The following is a 12,845-nucleotide window of genomic DNA, read 5'->3' as shown; positions in this document are numbered from 1 at the left end:
TCAAGTGGGGCCTTCGTGACAAAATAGAGACGTGACATAGTAACAAATTATCCCATAGTTTTATTTCATATACACTATGAAAAATGAAAACAACCAAAAAAACCAAGAGCTCAAACTATTACTACCAAAAAAAGCACCCAAAGCCATGGAATTAGAAACTCCCCAAAATACTAATACTAGTACTAATACTAATACTAATACTAATACTAATACCACTACCAATGTCCATTCCCAAACCAAGAACACCCTCAAGTCCAAAACATGGGACGAATCGAAGAAGATGTGGGAGATCGCCGCACCGGCCATCATCGCCACGGTGGCCCAGTTCTCCATCGGCGTCGTGACCGTGGCCTTCGTGGGCCACCTCGGCGAGCTCGAGCTGGCTGCCGTGTCCATCGTCCAGAACGTCCTCGAGGGCTTCGTGTACGGCATAATGGTTGGTATCCTATCCATCCGTTCGTTCTCAATTCATTTTTATTAACTAAAATTGATTGTGGAAAAATGATTAGCTAGGAATGGGAAGCGCCCTGGAGACGCTATGCGGGCAGGCCATGGGCGGGGGGCAATACGAGATGCTCGGAATCTACCTGCAGCGGTCCTGCATCATCACCCTCGTCACGGCGATCTTCCTGTCGCCGCTTTACGTCTATACTTGCCCGATTTTGAAGGTGCTGCGGCAGAAGAGGGAGATCGCGGAGATGGCGGGGAAGTTCGCGCGGTGGGTGATCCCGCAACTGTTCGCGTACGCGGTGAATTTCCCGGTGCAGAAGTTTCTGCAGGCGCAGAGCAAGATATGGATGATGACGGTCATCTCGGTGGGCGGGCTGGGGTTCCACGCGGTGTTGAATTGGGTGCTGATCACGAGGCTCGGGAAGGGGCTGGCGGGGGCGGCGATTGCGGAGAATGTGACGTGGTGGCTGGTGGTGTTGGCGCAGGTGGGTTATGTTTTGTGCGGTTGTTTTAAGGAGTCGTGGACCGGGTTTTCGGTGGCGGCGTTTAGGTCGCTGCTGGGCTTCGTCAAGCTGTCGCTGGCCTCCGCGGTTATGTTGTGGTAATCTGATTGGTTGAGTTTATGTTTACGTGTTTGGTTAGTGTTGAGATTACTTTTTGATTGGCACAGCTTGGAATTGTGGTATTACACCATTGTGATTCTGATGGTTGGGTGGTTGAAGAATCCCGAGATTGCGGTCGATGCTATGTCTATCTGGTTTGATTATGCTACTTATCCGTTTCTTTATTCATGTGGAACTAATAAATGTCAGGTTTTCACAAGTTTTAGTGCAAAAAAAAAGTTACTATAGTGAAATGAGTTACTTGATTTACTAAAACTAGTACTCTACTAAAATGAAATGGGATATTTGATGATTGATGGATGAAGTATTTACTTAAATGGAATGAGATATTAAATGTCAAGTTTTCATAAATTTAAAGAAAATTTAGTGGAAATAGTAGTATAGTGAAATGAATTTAGTTGATTTATTAAAGATGGTGAAAGTCATAATGAGATTTTAATGACGGACGAATAAAGTAATTACAGTATTAAATATTGTCGCATGGATTTGTGTTCCTTTTGCAATTTTGATGTTCCTTTGATATTTTTGCACATAAATGCCAATTTTGTTTTTAATACTATAGTTGATGTGATAGTGTTTGTGGCGATTAGATTGATGTCCATGGTATGGAAAACGGACGTGGCTACCAGCGGAAACTGAAATCCAGAACTTACTAGGAGTAGTTGATTGAAAAAACATTGTTTAGTAGGAGTATGACATAGTGAAGTGGAAAGTGCAAAATGGGTATGAGTTTGTGATATTTTTAAACTAGAATTTGTAACATTTATTCGTCTTACATTCTTGATTTGATAAAAAATTGGCAGCATGAATGTGGAGCTTTGGATATTGATGATCACTCTGGGTTTCAATGCTGCAATAAGGTAACATTCGTAGACCTAGCAAATTTTAGAAATTGCAAACAAAATTTGACATATATGTTGGGTATTTTGATAGTGTTCGTGTTTCAAATGAACTGGGAGCTAATAATCCGAAAGCAGCAAAGTTTGCTGTGATAGTAGCTGTGGTTACATCAACAATATTTGGCATTATATTCACAATTGCAGTTATTGCAACCCAAGACATCTTCCCCAAATTATTCTCTAGCCATAAGGAAGTCATAAGTGAGACATCCAAATTGGCCTATTTCTTGGCAGCAACCATTTTCCTCAACAGCATCCAGCCAGTTTTACATGGTATGATCCATTCCAGTACGAGAGTGTGTGTGTGTGTGCGCGCGCGTGCACGTGTTTGAAGGATTATTTCCTTGACTCTATGCAGGGGTGGCAGTTGGGGCTGGGTGGCAGGTCTCAGTTGCTATGATAAACGTAGCTTGCTACTATGTCTTCGGCATTCCATTTGGCGCATTGCTTGGCTACAAACTCGGCCTTGGTGTCAAAGGGTTTGGATCGGGATGTTAACCGGGTGCTTGCTTCAGACCGTGGTATTGTCGATAAATGTGCTTCGGACTAATTGGACTAAAGAGGTGTGTGTAAAAAACACTTTGGTTAAATATTGTCATAAATATATAATATGATGTTTATTTGTTTAATTTTTGGACTAATTGACAATGAGTTAAATGTTTTTGGAGTGCAGGCTTTGCAAGCGGATGAGAGAATAAAGTCTCAAGCCACCTCAAATTTGGCTCAAAATGGGAATGCGGCAAATGGAATGATCACACACAGTCAAGAACCTTGATTAATGATTTGAACATTGTTATTTATAATATTTTAATTAACCATAGTAGCATAGGTTAGAATCTATAGTGAGGAATTTTATTCCCTAGTATAGTGATATTTTGACAAGGTGTGAAATTGGGGGAGAGAATTGAGCCGATTAAGTGGCGAATTAATTCGGATTAAAGGAAATAAAGAAAATGGTGTCATTTTTGTAGGCTGAATGTTTTGTTTCTAGTGAATTGTGAGTTTATATCTCTAAAGTAAGACAAAATATTGATATACGAAAAAGAATAGAGATTGTTAGTGTTAATGTGCAAATTATACATATATGATTATTATTGTTATTTTTATTATCCTGCCCCATATGTTTGTTTATTTTTAATGATCAAATTGACACTGTATTTCTATTATATACCCTAAATCTATTATGCATAATATGAATGCCAAATTTAAATGTTACTACTAATATTAAGGTTTTAAAATTAAATGAAATTAGGTGCTGATAAAAATAGACTACAAGCCTATCAAGTAAAAAAAATGTAAACTTGGATTTAGAGTAAATGAAGAGGTCCATTAGGAAATTATACATGCATTGTGACGAAGTGGGCTTCCCTTGAGAAGAAAAACTATTATTCGGCCCAGGAAAAAGTTTTAAACTACTCGGTGCTTATTTATGGAGGTTAATTTTTTTTAATTTATTATTTTGTGACTATAAATGATTCCCACATTTTCTCATATTCCATTTTTGGCTTTGATTTATTTTGAGAATGACAAAATATCGATTACAGAAATGATAACATATTTTGTGTGGCGCTATTTTTTATTTTTTTTGTGTGGCGCTACTTCCTCACGGAGTGTTGCGCGATGATAAATTTTCACACGTGTAAATTTCTAATTTCTTAACCACTCAAAAATATCAATAAAAATAATTCGATGACGACACATGTCATCCAATTTGTGATTGGCAATGCCATGAAATTTCCCGTAATCATCATACGCCAAATCAATACCGCTCACTCACTGTGAAGAAATTCCAATTCCAACTGTTCGCGTTGAGTAGAAGACTTCATCGGCATGGCGATCTCTCTTCACTTCTTCCGCATCTCAACTCCAACCGAGCTCCCGGTGCCAGGGACCAGGTTGTTCCGATGGCGGAGGACTTCCTCCCTCCGGTGCGCCGCCGGCGGTGATGGTGCCTCGTCGTCTGCCGTGGCTTCTGAATCTGCCGAGTTTGACGCCCATGCTTTCCGTCGCAACTTGACGAGGAGTAAGAATTACAATCGGAAGGGGTTTGGGCTTAAAGAGGAGACTCTCCAGCAAATGAGCGAAGAGTTTACAAGTATGTTGTTCTGAAATCCCCAATTTCTGCGTTTTTTTATGAACTTTTTATGTATTTGAGATTAATCTGAAGATTTATCGTTAGAAATGGATCTGTGTATTATGTTAATGCTGATTGACCTGCTTTGACTTATTATACCTACTATTTTTAGTAGCTTTTCTACAATAATGCCTTATATTTTTAAGCATATGGTTGTATGCATATGCTATTGGTTGTTTTGATTATCTATTGAATTTTTGGTGTGTGTGACCATTATTGTGATTTGTTTCAATTCAGGTGACATAATAAAGAAATTGAAGGAGAATGGGAATGAATATACATGGGGGAATGTTACAGTGAAGCTTGCAGAGTCTTATGGATTTTGCTGGGGGGTGGAGCGTGCGATCCAGATTGCTTTTGAAGCTAGAAGACAGTTCCCCTCTGATAACATGTGGCTCACTAATGAAATGATCCACAATCCCACGGTTAATAAGGTTTGTTGTTTACTACTACTAGAATTGATGAAGAATGAACCATTTCAATTTGGTTGAATGAAAACTTCTTTTAGTTTGTTGCCTCTTTTTAATCATTTGATGTCATATGTGCTGTGTGTGTGAGCTGTGGTTTTTGAGGGTCTTTTTTCTCAAATTTACTCTTATAGAATGCACTTCTTACTTTTGTTCGGTTAGAAATCTGTATTAGGAAGAAGAAATGCTTGCGAGTTTAATATAGTTAGTTATCTAACTTTCCATCTGCAGATGCTTGAAGATATGGAAGTACAAACCCTTCCCGTAAACGAAGGGAAGAAAGAATTTGAACTTGTTAATGAGGGCGATGTTGTGGTATTGCCAGCTTTTGGGGCTGCCGTCGATGAGATGAGGATTTTGAGTGAAAAGAATGTTCAAATAGTTGACACAACTTGTCCATGGGTGTCTAAGGTACTTCCCTCTTCCCCACCCAACAGCTTTAAGAAGTAGTCATTCTCTTTTATGTTAACATGTATTAGTGTTTAATAGGTCTGGAATACTGTTGATAAGCACAAGAAAAAAGATTATACATCGATAATCCATGGTAAATATACTCATGAAGAGACTGTGGCTACTGCTTCTTTTGCTCGGAAATATATCATTGTGAAGAACATTAAAGAGGTAAGTTGGAGTTTCTCCTTCATTACTTTTAAGCTGTGGATGTAATAGAGTGTTGTTGCTTACGTACACATGATTGTGCAGGCAACGTATGTATGTGACTACATCTTGGGTGGTGGACTTGATGGATCTAGCTCTACTAGAGAGGCATTTCTTGAGGTACGATGATTGTCACCTGCTGATTTTAGTCATCTGCTTATGCTGGGATTTCATGTTGCTTGCTTCTTGTGCAGAAATTTAAGTTTGCAGTATCCAAGGGATTTGACCCGGATAAGGATCTTGAGAAAGTTGGTATTGCAAATCAAACTACTATGTTAAAAAGTGAAACAGAGGAAATTGGTCAGTGTTCATCACCCCAAAGCATCTTGCTTAAACCGTTTTCACCATGTGGCTTCATTGCTAATTCTGTATCGTGTAGGAAAATTAATCGAGAGGACCATGATGCGCAAGTATGGAGTCGAAAATACTACTGACCACTTCATGAGTTTCAACACCATTTGTGATGCAACTCAAGTAAAATCTCTCCCTAGATGCTAGTATTTCTCAGTTGTGTGCTTTTCTTGTAAAATTGGTGTAGAGAGGGATATACATATAGTAGGGTCTATCTAGACTAGCATCACTCTTATTTAACCATACTTTGTTATATTTAGGAAAGGCAAGATGCAATGTATAAATTGGTTGAAGATAAGGTTGATCTGATGCTAGTGGTTGGCGGATTTAACTCAAGTAACACTTCGCACCTACAAGAAATTGCAGAGTTCCGTGGAATCCCATCGTATTGGGTTGACAGTGGGAAGAGGATAGGCCCTGGAAACAAAATCAGTCACAAGCTGTTGGTATGCCTTCTAATCTTTCTCTTATGAATGTGTTTGAACCTTGATGATCGTCGTCTGAATCGTTCTTCACACAGCATGGCGAGTTGGTGGAGAAAGAGAATTGGCTACCGGAGGGTCCTATTAAAATTGGTGTTACATCCGGTGCATCAACTCCTGACAAAGTGAGTTTGCTTGGTACTTATGCATCTGCCAATAATGTTTTCTTGTGAATATTCTCATCCAGTTTTTGTTTTTTTTTCATCCAGGTTGTTGAAGATGTTCTGAAAAAGGTGTTTCTCTTGAAGCGCGATGAAGTATTGCAAACGGCGTAAACTGGTTCGTGATTCCACATTAGCTCGAAAAAGATCAACACAGTTAGGTGAGTGGAAGTTCGTTGCTAGTTGTGTATATATATATATATATATATATATATATACAGAGTTATAGTCTTAATTGTAAACTTTGAATGTGAATGGTTTTAATAGGAGGTAGCTTTGATAATTATCGAATGTATGTAATAATCTTATCAAAGCCAAATACAGAACGAAAATGTTGTAATGTTCAGTTAATAACAAGGAGATTAAGTGGGCTTTGAAAACCATTATTGGGCCTTTTAAATTATGAAAATTATTTATAGTTACAACGACCACCATTTATTCTATTATTACAGTCGTTTTTTTACTTTAAAATTTCTCAAAAGCCAACGACTATTATTTGACATTTTTATTTATTAGAGAATGTGTTTTAAATATAATTTCTTAATCTTTGTGTCTAAAAGTTTTGACTCAACTTAGTTGGGACTCAGGAAGTATTTCACTAGAAATTACTCCTAATTAACTAGTTCAAAGTAACATTAATAAATATGACCGAAATACTATAATTAATTTATAACCATCAGCCGGTCAATTATATTGGACAATTTTTTTTAAAAGAAATACTATAAGAGTAAATATTTAATTTTAATATCGTTAGACGAAAGGCGGCTAGCTAGTCAAGGATTTGAAAGACGAAAAAACACACAATTTAAACATGAATTTGACTTTCTTCCATCTATATTTTCCAATTTATTTCATCCTTTAATATGTATTCTTTTAACAATGATTAATATAGTCTCTTCAATTTAGTAGTGCAGTAGTATTTGTACAATTTATTAAAAGTTTAGAATTTAAAAATCCAATTACCGTCATCATTTATAATAATGAAACATTTAGTTTCCAAAAAAAGGAATATGGAGTTAAAAGAAAGTACGAAATTAATATTGACTTCGAAGTCAAGTGATTAATCAAGAGTGCTGATTTTTTAATTATATCAATTAAATTCTAAACTGGCGGCGTTATTTTATTAGGTTTGGTCGAACACTAATTCTATACGTTTGAAAATGAGTATTTAAATATGTTTGGCGGAGTAGCCACGCTAGCAACATTTGAATAGAAATTTAGACAAAAAGATAGACAAAATGACCTACGTTTTTTGTGCTTTGAAGTCAAATATATTTATATGCATATATTAGTGAACTAGTCTTTCTAAACACCTGCACTTGCCAGTTGCACATGCCACTTGAGTCTTTATTAATTATAAATACATGATAAACATATATTGACTGATCATGTGCATGTGATGGTATATTATCAACCGACGATAGTTGCAAAAACTATTAATAAGCACACACACTATTAGCAACACACTATTAATAACCATTAATAAGCACACACACATTAACAAATTTATAATGTCAGCCGCTCGTCTACTGTGATCTAGAGGCATTAATGCATCACTTAGCTATACGATGGAGTTATTAAATTGATGTTTTTTGTTAGGAACTTAGGAGTTAGGATTGTGTGGGTTGTAAAACTTAAAATTCTCATTTAAGTTTATGTTGAATCGAGAAATTAGTGCAAGTGTTTCGTAGATTAGGTAAAGAGGTTTTTTGTAACTGTCTCGATTACAACTCTCAAAAATTGATCACTCAAATTGAAGTTGTAAGAAAATAAATTTAGCTCTTTCATAATGGCATTGGCAGGGTATAATTGCTAGCGATATAGTTATATGTTTTTAATGAATGGTAGTACATGTGATTAATTTGTAATTTTAATATATTAAGCTATACTTGTAGAAAACAATACTCCCTCATGCCTCAGTCATCCCACTTTACGAGTCTCAGTCACTTTTCTGTAGGGCTGATAATTTTTGACACGACACGAACCGGCACGAAATTAATGGGTTTGAGTCAAAGCTTAATGGTTCATGTCCTTATCGGGTCGACCTGTTAAGGACACAAAAATTTCATGTCGTGTTCGTGTTATCCGTTAAGAAATAATATTATAATATTATTAATTCTTATTATTTTCATTTTTGTTAAATTTTTGTTGGATTTTGTTGAATTTTTGTTGGAATTTGTTACTAAGAAATTATTGATGTTTTAATGTTTAGATCAGATTTTTTAATTAGCAATTGGATGTTTTTAATAGGTTTAACCGTTATCAGGCCGTGTTGTTATCGAGTCGTTATCGTGTCATCTCATGTACGTGTTGTTATCGTGTCGTGTTGGCCCGAAGTGGTTCGTGTCGTTAATGGGTTCGTGTCGTGTTCGTGTCTGAGGGTAGCGGGTCGTGTTCGTGTTCGTGTTTGAGGTTTTCTTAACGGGTCGTGTTCGTGTTTGTTGTTATCATGTCGACACGATAACGACCCAACATGCACGATTTGCCACCCCTACTTTTCTGCATTCATTTTATAAAATAATAATAAATAATTAAAGTAGAGAAATGGTAAAATAAGAGACAAAATTTCTTAAAATAAGATGAAAGGAGTAATTAAAAGTTGGATTGCATATACTAATATACCAGCTTAATAAAGGATGTGTTTGACAACTAGTCTTACAAAGAATAAAAAGATACCGTAATTGTTATTTAAATCACATTTTTATTCACTTTTAGTCGATCCTATAATTTATAAAAACTTACTTATCTAATTAAAATCAAAATTACTTGACAAAATAATATGATACCGGCGTTTTAATTAACACTCAAAATAGAATGATAATGATACTTTGTTCAAACCAATATTGTTTTGTAATCACGTCATATTTGATTTTATCATATTAGTTCTGATTTTGATGATTGAGATAATTGCCAAAAGTTAAAAAGATATCTTAGTTGAAATTATAAAAAAAATAAAAATCTAGATTTGTTTCACAATACGCTTTACCTTAAATTCAGGCAATTGACTAAAAATTGAATTCATACAAAAGTTCAATTATTTTGACCATTGCATGATGATAGCTGCTCTGCTCTAGCAGTCACACTTGACACATTTAACAATTTAAATTTTTCCAAACAAATTAAGAATCTGCCAGCGTCAAACATCGTGTTTCGTGGAATCACAGATATACGAGAGCGACAAATACAAGAAAAATTGGGAAATCAAATCCAATTAAAAATTACTAATAATCGTTTATAAGTTTAGTTGGCGAAGATGCGTCAGCATTTACAGACAGCATTAAATAAATGCAACTCGCCAAAAACGAGCTCATTCAATTAATCAGGCTACAGATAAATTGCGCAGTCCCACTGCAATTCGCCAACAATCCACCCCTTCCCATGGCGATCTCCCTGCAGTTCTGTCGCATCTCGACGACGACTGAAATCCCCTTGCCCAAGGCCAGGTTTTCCCAGCCACGGAGGCCTTCTTTCCTCCGCTGCTCCGCCGCCAGAGGTGGCGATGCCTCCTCCTCCGCCGTGGAACCTGAATCCGCCGATTTTGACTCCAAGGTTTTCCGTCACAACCTCACTAGGAGTAAGAATTACAATCGGAAGGGGTTCGGCCATAAAGAGGAGACTCTCGAGCAAATGAGCCAAGAGTTTACGAGTATGACTTCCTAGATTTCTCCAATTTCGCATTTGTTTTTAGTTTGTTGGACATAAACGTGATTTTTTAGCTTTATCCGTTCAGGAATCTAATTTTAGTCTGTTAGTGCTGATGAATTGATGATCCTCTGCGTTCGCTTACCTACTATTTTTAGCGATTTTATGGAATAACGCGATGTTTTGTGTATTTGATATTTTTACAAATTGACTATGATTTATGATGTTTTTGGTAATTGATCGATCATTTTCTGGATAATTTCAGGTGATATTATTAAGAAATTGAAGGAGAACGGTTACCAATACACATGGGGGAATGTTACTGTGAAGCTTGCTGAAGCATATGGATTCTGCTGGGGAGTCGAGCGCGCGGTTCAGATCGCTTATGAAGCTAGAAAACAGTTTCCATCTGAGAACATCTGGCTGACTAATGAAGTCATCCATAACCCCACTGTTAATGAGGTTTGTTGTTTACTTCAACCTTCTTTTCGATATAGAGGGTTCCATTCAAACTTGTTTATGTTGATTGGCTTGTAGCAATCCCTGTGCATTTCATGGTTCAAAGGTCAAATTTTCTCATGAAGGATCTATCTTTTGGGCGTCAAATTTTCACGGCTCTGTGCATTTGTATATAAGAATCTATTAACTCCAACCTCTTGCAGTCTGATCAGTAATAAGCACTTCTCTATTTCTAAAACCTCTTCTACTTTTGGATTGCCTTGCTCATATCACCAGTCTGAGTTTATATATATTTTGTGCTTGTTTGAGTTGGTGTGTGTTTAAGGCCTGACCCTTGATGGTCTTTGATGTCAAGTCACGCACTATTTGGAAGACAGAATTTTTAATTAATCGACATAGTTACCAACTAATATTTTCACCCCAGAGGCTTGATGATATGAATGTAAAGATCATCCCTCATCTCGATGGGAAGAAAGAATTTGATGTGGTTGACAAGGGTGATGTGGTGGTATTGCCTGCTTTTGGAGCTGCTGTTGATGAGATGAGGATTCTGAACGACAAGAATGTTCAAATAGTTGATACAACTTGCCCATGGGTGTCTAAGGTATTCACCACTTTCCTACCCCTAACTGCTATTTGAAGTTTAATTTGCTATGTTAATTTATACATGTTTCTGTTATAAGGTTTGGAATACTGTTGAAAAGCACAAGAAAGGAGAGTATACTTCTATAATCCATGGTAAATATTCTCATGAAGAGACTGTAGCCACTGCTTCCTTTGCCGGGAAATTTGTCATTGTCAAGAACATGAAAGAGGTAGTTTGAAATCTCTGTTTCATTTGTAGTTCTATATGCAATAGATCACCAGCATATTAATGGACATGATAACACACTGCAGGCAACATATGTATGTGACTACATCTTGGGTGGTGGACTCGATGGATCCAGCTCTACTAAAGAAGCATTTCTTGAGGTAGGCTTATTATAACGCACTAATATAGAATTTACTTATATGCTTGGATTTCATGGGACGTGTTTTCTCTGCAGAAATTTAAATTTGCAATATCCAAGGGATTTGACCCTGACACGGATTTTGAGAAAGTTGGTATTGCAAACCAAACTACTATGTTGAAAGGAGAAACAGAGGATATTGGTCAGTGATCATCTGCAGTATGATGCTTAAATTTTTGCACTATGTGACTTGCATTGCTAATACTTTTATTCTGCAGGAAAATTAGTTGAGAGGACCATTATGCGCAAGTACGGGGTGGAAAATGCTACCGAACACTTCATAAGTTTCAACACTATTTGTGATGCAACTCAGGTAAAATATTTCTCTCAATAAATTGTTATTTGCTACTCTTGTATAACTCCAAGCGTTGCCTCTTATGCACTATTGGGTTTTATGGACTCAATGACAGTGCAATTCCTTCACTTGTTTTGGGATCCAAAAGACTGCTTATTCTTGTGTGTATCAGTATGTGTGTGTGCATGCACTATAGAGAAATATCTGAAAGTGCTTTTATTGTGGTGTATCCATCTCAAATGTTTATTTTCAGAACACATGACAGACAGAGCTGTTATTTACATATCATTCAGCTCAACACATTTTGCTTTGTACCTATATTTAGGAACGGCAAGATGCAATGTACAAATTGGTTGATGATCCGGTTGACCTCATCCTAGTCGTTGGAGGATGGAACTCAAGTAACACATCACATCTACAAGAAATTTCAGAATTGCGTGGAATTCCATCATATTGGGTTGACACTGAGAAGAGGATAGGCCCTGGAAACAAAATTAGTCACAAATTGATGGTATGTCTTCTTATCTATCTTATCTCATGATTGACTCTGAGATGAAAATTTATCTTTAAAACTCTAAATGATTCTCAATGTAGCATGGTGAGTTGGTGGAGAAAGAGAACTGGTTGCCAGAGGGTCCTGTCACAATTGGTGTCACATCCGGTGCATCCACTCCTGACAAGGTGAGTTTACTCTGTTCTTGTTTCCCATACCAAGCCACAGACTCATTTGCAACTCGTGATAACCATCTTGATATGGGATTCCCGGGCATCTGCATCTCCCTCTGATTTCACACGTTACGATTATGCCATTCTTGCAAGTACGCTTGCTACATTCAATGATGCTAATATGCCTTCTTTCCTTTTCTGTGTTATATTATCCAGGTTGTTCAAGATGTTCTTGAAAAGGTTTTCAAGTTAAAGAACGCGGAGCTATTGCAATCGGCTTAAACTCTGCTACATGGTTCAACATTGCTGTGATCAGCTGGAATGCATTCGTTGATTAATCAGAGTAGTAGCGCATCTTGTTTCCCTGCTCTGTGTAAACCGTATGTAGATGTCTGTATGAATATCGCGTAAACTAAAGTTCCCTGCCTTCCTTTCTACTCAGATGCGCTCTCTCTGTAAGGAAAAGTATGCGCGAATACTAAGTGTTGATGATAAAGAAATTTTAGCACGTGTGATAGCATGCTCTGTGGCTGTAGAAGCAGTAGTTTT

At 37.0% G+C, this 12,845-nt stretch overlaps 2 protein-coding genes and 1 pseudogene across 2 annotated transcripts; all 3 read left to right on the top strand.

Annotated features, from left to right (window-relative positions):
* Positions 1 to 115: 115 nt before the first annotated feature.
* On the top strand, positions 116 to 2,988 carry LOC121750289 (annotated as a pseudogene).
* A 716-nt stretch (positions 2,989 to 3,704) lies between these two features.
* On the top strand, positions 3,705 to 6,607 carry LOC121753196 (4-hydroxy-3-methylbut-2-enyl diphosphate reductase, chloroplastic-like). The gene is made up of 10 exons (XM_042148401.1): positions 3,705 to 4,067; positions 4,344 to 4,540; positions 4,805 to 4,984; positions 5,063 to 5,194; positions 5,276 to 5,350; positions 5,425 to 5,530; positions 5,610 to 5,704; positions 5,842 to 6,027; positions 6,102 to 6,188; positions 6,273 to 6,607. The coding sequence occupies exons 1-10, from the start codon at positions 3,803 to 3,805 to the stop codon at positions 6,336 to 6,338; spliced, it is 1,389 nt and encodes a 462-aa protein (XP_042004335.1). The 5' UTR covers positions 3,705 to 3,802; the 3' UTR covers positions 6,339 to 6,607.
* Positions 6,608 to 9,522: 2,915 nt separating this feature from the next.
* Positions 9,523 to 12,816, top strand: LOC121752362 (4-hydroxy-3-methylbut-2-enyl diphosphate reductase, chloroplastic-like). Its single transcript, XM_042147388.1, has 10 exons — positions 9,523 to 9,870; positions 10,132 to 10,328; positions 10,750 to 10,929; positions 11,009 to 11,140; positions 11,223 to 11,297; positions 11,372 to 11,477; positions 11,554 to 11,648; positions 11,956 to 12,141; positions 12,225 to 12,311; positions 12,513 to 12,816. The coding sequence occupies exons 1-10, from the start codon at positions 9,603 to 9,605 to the stop codon at positions 12,576 to 12,578; spliced, it is 1,392 nt and encodes a 463-aa protein (XP_042003322.1). The 5' UTR covers positions 9,523 to 9,602; the 3' UTR covers positions 12,579 to 12,816.
* Positions 12,817 to 12,845: the final 29 nt, after the last annotated feature.

This window comes from Salvia splendens, chromosome 10 (assembly GCF_004379255.2).
Source record: "Salvia splendens isolate huo1 chromosome 10, SspV2, whole genome shotgun sequence".
Lineage (NCBI taxonomy): Eukaryota > Viridiplantae > Streptophyta > Magnoliopsida > Lamiales > Lamiaceae > Salvia > Salvia splendens.
Note: the sequence above shows the minus strand (reverse complement) of the source record. Positions and strands in the feature narration are given on the sequence as shown.

Excerpts from the sequence above, each read along its gene's own strand:
- LOC121753196 (XM_042148401.1), top strand. The coding sequence starts at position 3,803 with ATGGCGATCTCTCTTCACTTCTTCCGCATCTCAACTCCAACCGAGCTC. Across the intron at positions 5,531-5,609 it reads AAGTGAAACAGAGGAAATTG|GAAAATTAATCGAGAGGACC; the intron begins GTCAGTGTTCAT and ends TGTATCGTGTAG. Across the intron at positions 5,705-5,841 it reads CCATTTGTGATGCAACTCAA|GAAAGGCAAGATGCAATGTA; the intron begins GTAAAATCTCTC and ends TGTTATATTTAG.
- LOC121752362 (XM_042147388.1), top strand. The coding sequence starts at position 9,603 with ATGGCGATCTCCCTGCAGTTCTGTCGCATCTCGACGACGACTGAAATC. Across the intron at positions 10,329-10,749 it reads ATAACCCCACTGTTAATGAG|AGGCTTGATGATATGAATGT; the intron begins GTTTGTTGTTTA and ends TTTTCACCCCAG. Across the intron at positions 11,478-11,553 it reads AGGAGAAACAGAGGATATTG|GAAAATTAGTTGAGAGGACC; the intron begins GTCAGTGATCAT and ends TTTATTCTGCAG.